General features: G+C 45.8%; 1 protein-coding gene across 2 annotated transcripts; it reads left to right on the top strand.

The window, feature by feature from the left end:
- Positions 1 to 968: 968 nt before the first annotated feature.
- Positions 969 to 14,472, top strand: zdhhc1 (zDHHC palmitoyltransferase 1). 2 transcript variants are annotated; one of them, XM_084358908.1, is made up of 12 exons: positions 969 to 1,563; positions 2,133 to 2,262; positions 2,363 to 2,582; positions 2,932 to 3,107; positions 5,292 to 5,393; positions 5,943 to 6,067; positions 6,634 to 6,789; positions 7,279 to 7,394; positions 8,349 to 8,437; positions 9,852 to 9,966; positions 11,618 to 11,693; positions 12,692 to 14,472. In XM_084358908.1, exons 3-12 carry the CDS (start codon positions 2,364 to 2,366, stop codon positions 13,186 to 13,188), a joined length of 1,671 nt encoding a protein of 556 aa, XP_084215034.1. In that variant the 5' UTR covers positions 969 to 1,563; positions 2,133 to 2,262; position 2,363; the 3' UTR covers positions 13,189 to 14,472. The 2 variants fall into 2 exon arrangements, with proteins under 2 accessions (XP_084215034.1, XP_084215033.1); XM_084358907.1 differs by lacking the exon at positions 2,133 to 2,262.
- The last annotated feature ends 1,273 nt before the right edge of the window (positions 14,473 to 15,745 follow it).

The following is a 15,745-nucleotide window of genomic DNA, read 5'->3' on the forward strand; positions in this document are numbered from 1 at the left end:
GCCACAGATGAGGAACCACAGAGGAGGAGCCACAGACGAGGAACCACAGAGGAGGAGTCCATGGTTCATTGTTGGCAAAATGATCATGATGGCCTTTATATTTCACCACTATATGGTTCAGTCTTGTGTATATAGACTACTTATAAATGAGTTGAATATAATAACCTTTGTAGGTTTTGTTTAGGCCTAATAGGCTGTATTGTAATATGCTATCAGTATCAGAATCAGAATTCCTTTATTTGTCCCACAAATGGAGAAATTTCTGAGTCACAGCAGCCAAAGGACACTTAAGCAATAATAAAAAGTAAAAAATAAACAATATAATAAGAGATAAGAAATAGAATTTAAACTCATATATACATAGTATTTACAATATGACATAGTATTTATAATATGAACAGTGTAGGTATAAACAGTTTGGTATTTTATTACAAACAATAAATAATAAATATGGGTATTAAAAATCGTCCAATTAGTGCAAACCAGAAAGTATGTGGATATGTGCAGAGTTTTGTATTGCACAGTGCATGTGAGGTCTACTGGGAGCAGTGCTGGTTGAACAGTCTAACAGCAGCAGGAAGGAAGGACCTGCGATACCTCTCTTTCACACACTTGGGGTGTATATATAATGTATGAAATAGAATTTTTTCACTTTTTTGTCCCCGGGCCCCCCTAGCATGGAGGGGGCCCAAAATGTCTAGTACCCTCTACTACATAGCAAATTTTAACTTTGAACCTCGGTATTTCTAAAATCCTGCGTACGGCCCTGCTCCATCACGTCTTGATGAGACATGAAGATGTGACTTTGTGTCTGTCCTGTCCGTGTATCTGCTGCCCCCTGCTGGACACCACCCGTCCACACACTGCGCTCAGACCGGTTTATATCTGCAGCAGGCAGTGGGCGGGACCAGCTCCGCTGACCAATGACAGCAGAGCTGGAGCGTTACCAAGGAGACGGTGTACAGAGCTGGGAGACGGTGGGAGGCAGCAGCTAACAGGCTAACAGGCTAACAGGCTGGTTAGCGGACAGTTGAACCAGCAGCGTCCGTTAAATATTTCAAATCATTAGAAACATAAAGGTTAAAGCCCGCCGTCTGCCTCGCGCCCCGCGGGCACCGCCTCCGTCTGTCGGCTTTATATGACTAGCATGGTGGCCGCGGCTAACGAGGCTAGCGCTAGCTGTCGATGGATAGATTAGCACGCTAACCAGTTCCCTGAACTACGGTGTGAATACAACTGTTGTCCGGATACAGCTCTAAGTCGTCCGCAGGCTCAGCCCGCTGATGTAGCCGGTTAGCACGGAGCTACCGCAGCTGTTTAACACGGGTTGTGTCTTCAGCCGGGATGGATGTGAGCTAACAGCTGGACTGGGACGGTCTGACCCACGTCTGTGGTTTTGAGGACGGAGCCTGAGTGCCGAGGCGAGCCGAGCCGAGCCGGGTGGGTCTCCCCAGGAGCAGCTGGTCCTCCCGGGCCGGGGGACAGCAGACCTCCGGTCAGGCCCAGGCTCGAGGATGAGATGACATGCAGCGGAGCGGAGTCCCGTTAACCCGAGCTACACAGGTGAGCTGCTCTCTTATCTGTTTAGCCAGAGCTACACAGGTGAGCCGCCGTCATACTGCACCTGGATGGTTCAGGTGTGAGGAGCTCAGACATCAACACCTGCTCTCGTTTTAATGTTTGAAATAATGAGTGATGTTAATTATCATTATTAATGTGATGAAGTAGTTAATTCAACGCCTCCACGTGACTAACTGCTGATATGTATAGTTATTATGGATCAAATTAGCTGATTATTCTCTTGATCAGTCGATTAATTGATTGATCTAGTGTCACTAAATAGAAATAAACACCTTCCACAGTTTGTGTCAGAAGTTGTCCCAAGTAAGACTGAATCTGCCAATAATTGACTCAATGGATGAATCGATTAGTCTTCTCACATGTTGATCACAGTTTTTCTGATTGATATAATATTAATAATGAATTTAGAGCTGCAGCGATGAGTCACTAACTCAGTTCAGTAGATTTGACGTGACTGAAGATTTATCATGAAAATAATCAGCAGCTGAATCTACAGTGAAAAGTAGCCAAAATCAACAGGACAGGTGATAACGGCAGGTGTGAACCAACAGAACCAGAATCAGGACAGGTGATAACAGCAGGTGTGAACCGACAGACTCAGAATCAGGACAGGTGATAACAGCAGGTGTGAACAGGGCCCTGAGGACATCACGTTGGTGTTTCCTCTGCAGCTCAGTGATGGTAAAGATCCACCCTGCAGCTCATCTGTTGCTCCTGTGATGATGCTGTCTGACTGAAAACAGACAGTGAACTCAGTGTGTGGTGTTGAATGTGTGTGCAGGATGGATGTGTGCAGTAGGAACCCGAACCGCACGGCACCAGTGGCCGAGGACGGCCCTCAGCGAGCCGACGTGCCACTCTGCTCGCGGACCAACGGCTGGAGCTGGCCGCCGCACCCCTTCCAGCTGCTGGCCTGGCTGCTCTACGTCTTCTTCGCCGTCACCGGCTTCGGCGTGTTCGTCCCTCTGCTGCCGCCTCACTGGATCCCTGCAGGCTACATCGTATCCTCAAACACACTGTTCACTCTGCAGAGCTCACATGATATTTCTCCTAACAGTGGCTCCAATATGTCTGACAGTCACAGATGCATTCTGTATTGATTTGGTTATTGATCAGTGTTGTAGTGATAGAAAGACGTCTAACATCACCTCAGTCCTCCAGCTGAACTCATGTTTCTGTCAGGGAGCAGAACAGGAAAACCGACTGATACTGGTGATGATATTTCAGTTTAAACAATCTTACATGAATATATTATAACAGATGAATTGACATTATTGATCAGGTCTAGTAAAATACTTCCAGTGGTCCAGAAATGGTCCAGTGTATGTGTGAGTCCTGATCTGAGGTCAGTGTACGGGCGTCATGTTCGTGTGTCACCTGTGTGTCCACGTGATGGCCGTGTCCATCGACCCAGCCGACTACAACGTCAGGTCGAAGAGCGACAAAGGTCCGGTCCCGGTGTTCGACCGCTCCAAACACGCTCACGTCATTGAGAACTGCCACTGCTACCTGTGCCAGGTGGACGTGTGAGTAACACACACTGCACACACACAGACACACAGTTTACAGTTGATCTGCTGCTCACTTCACATGTTTCTGACACATTTTGATCTTTGAAAATCTTAAATATCTGATTTTAGTGTCACATTAGTGAAGCCCAAATCCACAAACTTCCTCCAAGCTCAGAACTGAAGTCACCTCAGTGTTTGTGCTGTGACTGTGAGTGAGTGTGTGTCCTATCCACATGTTAACATTGTAACAACATACACTGGACCTGGCTGCACATTAATAATATAGTATTTCATATAATTCTGGGTCAGTTGTTTGATCATCAGCCTCTGTAAAACCACAGATTACATGTTGTAAATGTTTGTAGACTAAGAATAAACTTTACTGATACAGTTAAATAATATGAATGAAAGTATCGACAGAGATGATCAGTATAGATCTGTGTATAGGACTTTTTTCTTACTCTTATTGATTTCACTATAAAACCTCAAATATCTTTTCTCTAATCTTAGATTCAGAGATTCAGATGCATCCTGTTGTCAGCAGGTTTGATCCTGAGGTGCTTCAGTGCTGCTTCATGTCGAGCTAACAGAGCTATTAATGAACACAACGGTGTGTTGTTGTACCTGAGCAGTTGTCCTCCAGAGTGACAATCTGCTCTCAGTGGAGGACACAGTGTCTCTACAGGCTCTCAGTGTTTACACACACACACACGCACACGCAGAGAGAAAAAAGACTCTGCAGAACTCCTCTTCATTTCTTCAGTATCAAAGTAATCTATTATTTGTCTAAGAAGAGTCGACAGTGTTAATATTTGTGTGAATGATCCTTTAAGGGAGAGTCGCTCTGTGCTCAGGCTCTCAGCAGTCTCCATGTTTAATGCAAAAGTTCCTCATAATGTTGTAAATATTAAAGAGCTCCTGTGATCCTGAGCTGCAGCACAAACCAGGTCAGTATGTCAGAGTCTCCCAGGAGGTCTCCGAGAACTGGGTCAGAGAAGACAGACTGACAGACAGAGACCTCGTCCTGGAGAGACCTGTGTCTCTGTGAGGACACCTCTGCTTACAGTAGAACAGCAGCCGGCTACTGTAGAAAGCAGCTGGTTACAGTAGAACAACAGCCGGTTACTGTAGAACAGCAGCCGGTTACAGTAGAACAGCAGCCGGTTACTGTAGAACAACAGCCGGTTACTGTAGAACAGCAGCCGGTTACTGTAGAACAACAGCCGGTTACAGTAGAACAGCAGCCGATTACTGTAGAACAACAGCCGGTTACTGTAGAACAGCAGCCGGTTACTGTAGAACAACAGCTGGTTACTGTAGAACAACAGCCGGTTACTGTAGAACAGCAGCCGGTTACAGTAGAACAACAGCCGGTTACTGTAGAACAGCAGCCGGTTACTGTAGAACAGCAGCCGGTTACAGTAGAACAGCAGCCGGTTACTGTAGAACAGCAGCCGGTTACTGTAGAACAACAGCCGGTTACTGTAGAACAGCAGCCGGTTACTGTAGAACAACAGCCGGTTACAGTAGAACAGCAGCCGGTTACTGTAGAACAACAGCCGGTTACTGTAGAACAGCAGCCGGTTACTGTAGAACAGCAGCCGGTTACTGTAGAACAACAGCCGGTTACTGTAGAACAGCAGCCGGTTACTGTAGAACAACAGCCGGTTACAGTAGAACAGCAGCCGGTTACTGTAGAACAGCAGCCGGTTACTGTAGAACAACAGCCGGTTACAGTAGAACAGCAGCCGGTTACTGTAGAACAGCAGCCGGTTACTGTAGAACAGCAGCCGGTTACTGTAGAACAACAGCCGGTTACTGTAGAACAGCAGCCGGTTACAGTAGAACAGCAGCCGGTTACTGTAGAACAGCAGCCGGTTACAGTAGAACAGCAGCCGGTTACAGTAGAACAGCAGCTGGTTACTGTAGAACAGCAGCCGGTTACAGTAGAACTGTTACTGCTGGAACCAGAACTGCCCTTCATGATGAACACAGAGGTCCAGTTAAACAGATGTTCGGTCTGAGGCTGCTGGAGCTTCAGTGTTTTATCTGAACTCATCTTCTCTGATTCAACATGCAGTGAAGACCGCAGGGGGCGCTGGAGAGACGTCCTTCAGATTAACATCATTATTGTGTGTGTGTGTGTGTGTGTGTGTGTGTGTGTGTGTGTGTGTGTGTGTGTGTGTGTGTGTGTTTCAGGGGTCCGAAGTCAAAGCACTGCAGTGCTTGTAACAAGTGTGTTGCCAACTTCGATCATCACTGTCGGTGGCTCAACAACTGTGTGGGGAGCAGAAACTACAGGTGAGGCTGCTTCACTTCTTCTTCTGCTGTTCTGATGTGAACTGGCGCAGTCATGGAGGTGTCATGAACATACAGCCTGTGTGTAACCTGACAGGTGATATGGAGGGCGGCTGGTCATTAAGTGAAGAAGAGACGAGTTAATCATTTCATTAACTCAGATCTTCAGTCAGAGAACAACAGACATGATCATCACCTCTTGGGCTCCATGTTATAAATGAATCCATGTTTATTATTATATGTCCTGTTAGTGGTCCAGTGTCAGTCTGTGCCCTCAGTAATTCACAGAAATACTGAGTGAACACAAACCAAAAGAAGTCTGAGATAATCAAAAACAAAGCTCTGATTTTTTCATCTGAAGTTAAACGTGTGAAATGTTTCAGTGCTGAAGAAGCTCCGTTCAGTCAGACCTCTGATCATCACTCGGTACACAGTACTGGTTACTGTGTGGTACTGTGTGTATTCAGTAGTATTTTGTGTAGTACTGCACTGTGTTACAGTACAGAGTGAATGAACTGATTAATAAAGTACATCTTCTTCTTCACTCTGCAGGTTGTTCCTCCACAGCGTGATCTCGGCTCTGTTGGGTGTGTGTCTGATTCTGGTTGTGGCCTCCTACGTCTTCATCGAGTTCTTTCTGGACCCGTCCAAACTCCGCACGGACAAACACTTCCTGAGTAAGACCTGACCTCTGACCTCTGACCCTGAACTCACCTGATGGAGCAGCAGATTTCATGTTTCCAGCAGGCTGAGACAGAACGCAGTTGTGTTGGTTGTTACAGTTGACAGATAGAATCATCCCGAAGTTCTAACAAGAGAAGAACTGCAGTGATGACAGGGTTGAGAACTTCAGCAGAGCTCATATTTAAGCTTTATGTCATCAGGTGATCTCATGACAGACCTGAGAACAGCAGAGAGACAGAAAGACAAACAGACGATCACAGATTAAAAAGTGTTCAGATCCTCATCAGGTCTGTGTCAGCGCTGAGAAGTGCCACTGATAGAATCTGGTTCTGTTCTGGTTTCTGTGGTTTCCTTTAGTTCACAGTGCTGATATTAATATTAATCTCCTGTATGATGGTTTACTATTCAATAAATGTTACTCTGATCAGAAATCAGTTGTTACCTCTGAGTGACTGCTGGCTGTTCTACAGAGAACCTGAAGAACAATGAGGGAAGATTTCATGAGGAATAAGTTGACAGTGTGTGTGTGTGTGTGTGTGTGTGTGTGTGTGCGCGCCAGTGATGAATGAGACGGCGGTGTGGTTGGTCTTCCTGCCTGTCGCTCCTCTCACCTCAGCAGCAGCAGTGATTCCTGCTCTGGCTGCCGTCACCATCGCTCTGGGGCTGCTGTCCTCTGTGCTGCTCTGTCACCTGCTCTGCTTCCACATCTACCTCAGTAAGACACACACACACACACACACACACTAACACACACACACACACACACACACACACACACACACACACACACAGTCTTACTGATGGTGTGCAGAGTGATTTATTTAAATCTGAATTAAATTTAAAACTCTGTATTATTTAAATGAGTGTAACATCTGGAGACAAAAGTCAAACTTTACAAATGAACAATAATATGTAAATATTGAGATTCTGGATTATTACACGTGGAGGAGGTTTGAAGAGGGAGTTTATCACAGCAGAGCTTGTCGGGGAACATTCAATCACTTTTATTTTATTATTTTTTAATTTATTATACTATTTTTAATCCCACAAGGGGAAATTCTTTTAATTTTTGTCTCCAGATATAAAAAAAAACATTCAAACACTTTTTAAACAATATTAAACACATCCTAATTTTTTTCTCCCCCTGATTCAGTCATGGTCTCATAAAGCAGATGTTTTAATAATGATGTCGTTCACTGTGCAGTGTGGAACAGGCTCAGTACGTACGAGTACATCGTCCGGCAGCGTCACCGTCACGACAGCAGAGACTCCAGGAAACCAGGATCAGTGAGGGAGACGGCCATTCCGTCAGTCGCCAAGGTAACCGCTGACGGCCATTTTGGCTCTGACGACCTCCATCCACAAACAACCAATTTAACTGTATTTATACAGCAGAATATCACAACTCACAGGTTTGTCCTGAGTTTCTGATGTGTGATCAGCTCATGGTGACGCACAGAGTTAACCCAAACCAGAACCGAGACAGAACATCACTTTATTATCTGCTACAGTATAAAATCATCTGAAAATGTCATCTGATCACATCACTGTCCTTCAGACAACACGTCCATCACTCAACATTTGTCTCAGTGACAGGATTTATTTACCTGTGAGTGTAAAGCGTCACCACAGTCCACTGTCCTCTCTGTCCCCCTCATGTGTTTGTGTCCTCTCTGTCCCTCTCATGTGTTTGTGTCCTCTCTGTCCCCCTCATGTGTTTGTGTCCTCTCTGTCCCCGCCATGTGTTTGTGTCCTCTCTGTCCCCGCCATGTGTTTGTGTCCTCTCTGTCTCCCTCATGTGTGTCTGTCCTCTCTGTCCCCCTCATGTGTTTGTGTCCTCTCTGTCCCCCTCATGTGTTTGTGTCCTCTCTGTCCCCGCCATGTGTTTGTGTCCTCTCTGTCCCTCTCATGTGTTTGTGTCCTCTCTGTCCCCCTCATGTGTTTGTGTCCTTTCTGTCTCCCTCATGTGTGTCTGTCCTCTCTGTCCCCCTCATGCATGTCTGTCCTCTCTGTCCCCCTCATGTGTTTGTGTCCTCTCTGTCCCCCTCATGTGTGTCTGTCCTCTCTGTCCCCCTCATGCGTGTCTGTCCTCTCTGGCCACCTAATGTGTTTGTGTCCTCTCTGTCCCCCTCATGTGTGTCTGTCCTCTCTGTCCCCCTCATGTGTGTCTGTCCTCTCTGTCCCCCTCATGTGTTTGTGTCCTCTCTGTCCCCCTCATGTGTGTCTGTCCTCTCTGTCCCCCTCATGTGTTTGTGTCCTCTCTGTCCCCCTCAGGACGTGAACTATTCAGGGACTCTGGGTTATACCAACCCTCAGCTGGACGTGCAGGAACCTACCACTGTGGCAGTGCGGGGGGAGGCAGGGTGAGTCCTGATCCTGTAAACACACACTCTCTGCGGTGGTCCGGACAACGGTCTGCTGTGATTGGCTGAAACTGACCGGCCCGTCATGTCTCAGCCGGGTACAGTCAGCTCATTACACAATGAGGCTGGACCTCATCGCCATGGAGACCCTTTTCTTTACAGAAAACAAAGTGTGCAACATGAAATTCTTTGGCCCGACTTCCAGGAAGCAAACAAAGTGTGTATTGTGTGTGTGTTTGAGCTGTGGGAGGAGGGTGTGTGTGTGTGTGTGTGTGTGTGTGTGTGTGTGTGTGTGTGTGTTTGAGCTGTGGGAGGAGGGTCTGTGTGTGTGTGTGTGTGTGTGTGTGTGTGTGTGTGTGTGTGTGTGTGTGTGTGTGTGTGTGTGTGTTTGAGCTGTGGGAGGAGGGTGTGTGTGTGTGTGTGTGTGTGTGTGTGTGTGTGTGTGTGTTTGAGCTGTGGGAAGAGGGTGTGTGTGTGTGTGTGTGTGTGTGTGTGTGTGTTTGAGCTGTGGGAGGAGGGTGTGTGTGTGTGTGTGTGTGTGTGTGTGTGTGTGTTTGAGCTGTGGGAAGAGGGTGTGTGTGTGTGTGTGTGTGTGTGTTTGAGCTGTGGGAGGAGGGTGTGTGTGTGTGTGTGTGTTAGTTCAACAGAAGGTCTTCATGAATAACAGAGGCAACCTTATTTAAACTGCAGCAACACAGAGTGAACAAACTAACGAGGACCGAGCTGATTTTAACAGCAGGTTCACTGAGACACACGACGTGCTCAGTCCCAGGTCCAGTTGTTGCCCCACCCCTCATATCAACTGCCCTCTCGCCCTGTTGAGTTAAATGGGTCAGTTGCTTTTAAAACATCTTGATAAAAGTGTGTTTTGGACAAAATGGTGTGGAGCTGTGCTACGTGTGCATCTGCCCATAAGAATCAGAAATACTTTATAGTTTTTATTTTTCTGCTTATTTTCTAGGACTTTTGAATGGGAGCAGCTCGGGGATCAATAAATAAGCAAGAATGTTAAAAATAGAATAAAAATGTAAAAATTGTAAATCTATATATATATATACAGTGTAATAAATAATGCTACAGTTGAAATATGGGTTATTGCACATTAAATACAAAAGAGAGAAACAAAGCGTCCAGAGTTGTGATGAACATGTGATGAACATGTGATGAACATGTGATGAACATGTGATGAACAGGACCACCGGCAGGTGTTCTGTTCCACAGGACAACAACGGATCTGCTGCCAACACGTTTCAGGGAACCACCCCATAGGCTGCCGACTTCACTGAGCCAATCACACGCTCTCATTCAGAGGTGGATCTATGCAGGGTGTAACGCGCGTGTGTGTGTGCGTGTGTGTGTGTGTGTGTGTGTGTGTGTGTGTGTGTGTGTGTGTGTGTGTGTGTGTTTGTGTTAGGTTCCAGGTTAATGGTAGAGTGAGGACTGTGTCCAGTCCTGTCATGGAGGAAGAAACCCCGCCCACTGTGTCTACAGAGCTGAAAACAGCTGCACATACACACCGACACACTAAGGTAAACACACACACACACACACACACACACACAGACACACACACAGGTACTTGACTGTCTTCATGGTAACAGGGAGGTCCACAGTGTGTCTGTCAGACTTCAGTCGTACTGTGATGTGTTCACTGTCATCACGTCTACAGGTCTACAGGTCTACACGTCTACAGGTCTACATGTCTACGTGTCTATATGTCTACAAGTCTACATGTCTACAGATCTATATGTCTATATGTCTACAGGTCTACGTGTCTATATGTCTACACGTCTACAGGTCTACAAGTCTACATGTCTACAGGTCTACAAGTCTACATGTCTACGTGTCTACGTGTCTATATGTCTACAGGTCTACAAGTCTACATGTCTACGTGTCTATATGTCTACAGGTCTACAAGTCTACATGTCTACAGGTCTACATGTCTACGTGTCTATATGTCTACAGGTCTACAAGTCTACATGTCTACGTGTCTATATGTCTACAAGTCTACAGGTCTACGTGTCTACGTGTCTACAGGTCTACAAGTCTACATGTCTACATGTCTACGTGTCTACAGGTCTACAGGTCTACATGTCTACGTGTCTACATGTCTACATGTCTACAGGTCTACAAGTCTACATGTCTACATGTCTACAGGTCTACAGGTCTACATGTCTACATGTCTACGTGTCTACAGGTCTACGTGTCTACATGTCTACGTGTATACGTGTATACGTGTCTACAGGTCTACAGGTCTACATGTCTACATGTCTACGTGTCTATATGTCTACAGGTCTACAAGTCTACATGTCTACAGGTCTACAGGTCTACATGTCTACAGGTCTACGTGTCTACATGTCTACGTGTATACGTGTATACGTGTCTACAGGTCTACAGGTCTACATGTCTACAGGTCTACAGTTGTGGCCGACATGATTCACAAGTTTTTATAAAGTCTTTAGAGAAGTGAGGTTTGTAGAACTCATTATGAATGTTTTGGTAAATAAATCAGTGAAGTCAGTGAAGTCTGCAGCCCCAGCAGACTCACTAACGCCAGGTTCAGACAGGACGCCGAAGAGCCACGGCCCTCCCGTTCACATCTGCCACGAATTTCTCTGCGCCGGTCGGCAAACGGCTCCTCAGCTGTTCTGTCGTCACACTTGGAGCTGTTTTTTCACCATGGAAAAGTAAATAACCGTGAACGACACCATCGGTTAACATGGGCGCCGAAACGAAAATGGCTCTGCTCCTCGGCGCTTCGCAGCTAATTGCAGCGCTTCGGCGTCCTGTCTGAACCTGGCGTAAGGCTGCAGAGACGGTCCTCTGGACTTGACTGGACATGTTGTGGTTTTGGAGTCTTCAGCTCTTCAACTCCTCCTGAATGCACCCGCAAAGTCTGACAGTCTGCAGAGTCCAGACGTTTGGAGTCAGACCATCAAACCTTCAGACATTATTCTGTCTCTTTGCTTCACTTCTGAGTCCAACCTGAACACACACACACACGTTTATCTTCAGTTTGTCTTCTGATCAGAATGCTCCATTCTGATTGGATGATGAGCTGCAGCCCTGTTAGTTTAAACCAACAGTAAAACTCATTGAAGCGCTACACATGAGACAGACAGCACAGGACACTCAGGACACATCCAGGCTGTAACAGAGACACAAACTGTGTTTTCACAGAAAAAGAAGAAGAAGATCCGTAAAGTTCCAGCAGAGGTGACCAGAGAGCGCCGCCTGAGTACAGCCCTGCCCCCCGGTACACACACACACACACACACACACACACACACACACACACACACACACACACACACACAGAGCAGACATGGATGAAGCTGGAGGGGAAACAACAGAGAGAAAAGAAAAGAAACTGAACTCTTCATATTTAACTATGAAAAACTGAAAGTATATCAGACAGATATATGTTGACTGCTATTATATTACGAAGAAGAATGTCATATCTTAGCCAAACTGTACATTAATTGGGTAATATTCTGATGAAGAAAACAGGCTAAATCACATTGTTAAAAACATGTACACAGAACTTTACCTATTTCAGTAAAATACACACAAGAAATTTTCCAGGAAATCTTTAAGAATTTCTTTCATTTACCCTTTTTAACAAGATGGTGGTTTCAGTGTCATCAATGCAGAGGAGCATCAGTACAGGATGGAAAACACCAAAAAGAAAACAAATTATCAAACATTTAGAAAGTGAACTGCAGCAGAGTCACCACCTGCAAACAAAGACGGTCGCTTAAACACACACCACCACAACTCCCCATCTGTCTGTATGCAGATGATGTATTACTGTATGTTCAGGATCTGTCTCAGCCTCCTCCACAACCTCTAAACATGTTCAGTCCTTTTAGTCAGAGTTCAGGATGTGAAATTAGCTGGAGTAAATCTGCTTCATCTGTAAGACAGTTTAACATCTCTGTGGTTCAGGACATTAGTCCTCCTTCACCTGTAAACACTGTACGAAACCACTGGAAGACTCTCATCACAGTCTCTGATTTATAAAGATGGAAAGTGAATCATTAAAATGTAGTTTGACCACCACATAGAGACCACTGGACCCCTGTTTAATAACTCAAGGTGTATGGGGGCAGATAAAGCTCAGTGTCAACCTCTCCAAAGACAGAAAGTGAAGGACTTCCACTGGTGTAACTGCTCTTCTGTGCTGCAGCTTCTCTCAGAGGTTCATGAGCTCAGAGCCACCTGACTCTGTGTCTGTGTGTTGTCCTCTTGCAGATCCCAGTAGTGTGTCCACTGTGTCTCTGGGTCAGCGGCTTCCCTTCCCAGCATTCCCTCTGAGGGCCTCCCTGCCCCCCCTGGCCCCCGCTGTCCAGGCAGCGGCCCCTCCGGCTGAGTACCACTCCGACTCTGCAGAGTCTCTGGAGGAAATCCCGGTCGTGTTGGCCAAACTGGGCTCTTCGTCCTCTGCTGCTGTGGGAGACGCCTCCACTTCACACAGAGTCATTCCCGCCTTCCCCCCGCCCTCCCCCCAGCCCAGAACTAAGAGGAAGGCCTCCTCCTCCCGCATAAATAAGAGCGCTGCGGAGCTGAGGTTTGAGATGGCCTCCACCCATCCTCCGACCGTGTTCATCAGCCGGGCCAGCAGAGAGGCCCCGGAGCCCCGGGACGGAGACCTCAGTCTGGGTAGGAGGCCGACCAGCTCCAGGCCCGGGTCTAGACCAGCGTCTCGGGCGTCACTGGGCTCAGGTGTAGCCTCCTGGATGGAGGTGTAACCTGAGCAGACTCCTCTTTTATCTTCTACAATCTCCTGCACAACATTTATTTTATTGAACTTTAAGTTGTTTTGTATCTGTGATAATTTATTGGTTTTGAAGATGACTTTTTACTTTAAATGCCAAAGGTGAGCGTCTGTCTGTCCGTCTGTCTGTCTGTCTCCACCTGAATGAATGTGGACCTGCAAACTTCACTGAAGATCTTCAGTGTGTTTGTGTCTCAGCTGGTGTTCCTGTGGAGATGCTCCCAGTTGTTTTTTACTGTTTCCCAGTTAACACTTCCTCTTCTGCGTTCTGCTGGTCTCCACGGTAACTCAGAGCCAAAGGGACGGAGTGCTGACATCACTTCCTGTCTGTTCCACCACCTCACATCTCTGCAGCAGCAGTAACCTTGAATATGCTGCTAAATCACAGTCATGCTAAAGCTAATGCTAACACTCAGCATGCAGGTTCTGCTCCGTCTGACATCTGTGGACCTTAAAGAACCAATATTCCATCCATATATTAATATTCAATCCATTCATTAATAATCAATCCATAAAAAGTTACATAAATGAAAGTTTACCGTGAAATATATTAAAGTTATTATATAATTAAACCAATGAATAAAAACAATAATTCAACTACATAAACTTAAAATATGTCATCATTAAACTTGTTTATTTTTATTTATTGATATTTTTATTTTTCATAAAGTTCTTTTTTCACAGCATTTTTGATACTTTTGACAATTTCACTTTCAGCCAATCAGTTGCCTCCAGCATCTGTTGTTTGTGTAGCGCCCCCTGGCTGCCACGCTGCACACTGCAGCTCAGGGTTTTGTCGTGTTAAAGGAGCAGTTCAACCTTTAGTGAACTCCTCCTCTCAGTCAGACTGATCCAGGCTTACAGCTAGCAGCCAGTTAGCTTAGCTTAGCATAAAGACTGGAAACAGGGAGGGAAACAGTTAGCAGACACCAAACTGATCAACATGATTTATCTCGTCTGTTTGGCTTAAAAACAACCGTCACCTTTTCAAAGGTTATTTTCTGGACTGTTGATTGGCCGGGCACCAGGCAGGTGGTTTCCCTGTTCCCAGTGTTTCTGCTAATTGAAGCTAATGAGTTTAGCATCAAACTAATGTATTTCATTGAATGTTGAACTGTTCCTGTCAGAGTCTTGATCTCCACCTGCAGTCTGTCCGGTCACATTCAGGATGTTTGGCTGAAGACGTCTCAGATGTTTGTGATTTTTTTTTCACGTGTCAGCTGATTTTACCTGTTTATCAATAAACAACAAAACCTGATCAGTTTCTGATAGTTTGATCCTTCCGGCTGTTGCTGAGCCACATAAAGAATTCATGACATTTGTGTGTGTGTTGAAATAACTGGATCTGGATTTATCTTCTAACACAGACGACACCAGCTGTGTTGAGTCCTGACAGTCTCACCTGCTGCAGGAAGTCAAGAAGGACTCAGAGTGACCCAGGTGTGTCCTTCATCACCTGTCTTCAGCCTTCATGAGAGGCCGTCCTCACACTCTGATTGGCTGTGAGGGGAACGACCCAAGCTGCTCTCCATCATTAATCAGGAGTCAGGCTGCACACCTGAACAACAGGTGATCTGAATGAGCTCCAGCCAGTCCACAGAGACCACGTTTACACATAGCCGGGTATTTACAGAAACAAATGTTTCTCCCCCTCTGTTTTCAAAAATAACGTTGTACACACAAGATCATTTTCAAAAAAGTTTTCATTTACATGAACCTGCATAAATACGCCGTCAAGCTCCATCATAACTATGCCAAACCTGAAGGCGGCAGTGTAACGAGAAGGATAAAGCCATGCAAGCCAATCAGAATCCTCAAAATCAACAACAACAACGAATAACACAAGCAACTTGCTGTTCCGTCCAAAATAGTCAACATGGTGCGAGGTTCATTTGTTTGCACAAACCATAATACATCCATGGCACAAACGTGAAAATCAGCACTGCCTTAACAGCATCCATGATCAATGAGCGCACAAACTGTAAACATCGGACGCTCACATGACGTGATGCATTTTTAGTCGCATACTGTGACATGTGAGTACCTAAAACTCTGTCTGACCCAGTACACACGCAAACGCAAAAACGGTGTTTTCAGAAATCTCCACTTTGGCCGGAGTTTTTAGAAATTATCGTTTTCCGTGATAAAACCTCCGTTTTCGTGTAAATGAAAGGCCAAACCGCATGGAAATATATGCGTTTTCCCTCCGTGTAAACAGGGTAAGAGACTCTGACTCTGAGACTCTGACAGTCCGGATCAGAACATGAGACTGAAGCTGAACAGCAGCTCGGTGTTCAAAATCTTCATCAGTCAGCTGCTTCATTAAAACCACGTGGTGACGACGAGTCCTCGAGTTAATGAGTTCATTACAGTCAGAGAATCTGATGACATCATCAGCTGGTTCAGACTGGTTTCTCACACACAGCAGGTCCAGTTGACACTGGGACGAGCTGCGCTGCAACATGTGAGGTCTCATTCAAATAATACAGCAGATTTATTATCAGGAGCAAGATAACATCGCTGTGTGTGTG

Source organism: Pagrus pagrus (assembly GCF_965226575.1).
Source record: "Pagrus pagrus genome assembly, chromosome: 1".
NCBI lineage: Eukaryota > Metazoa > Chordata > Actinopteri > Spariformes > Sparidae > Pagrus > Pagrus pagrus.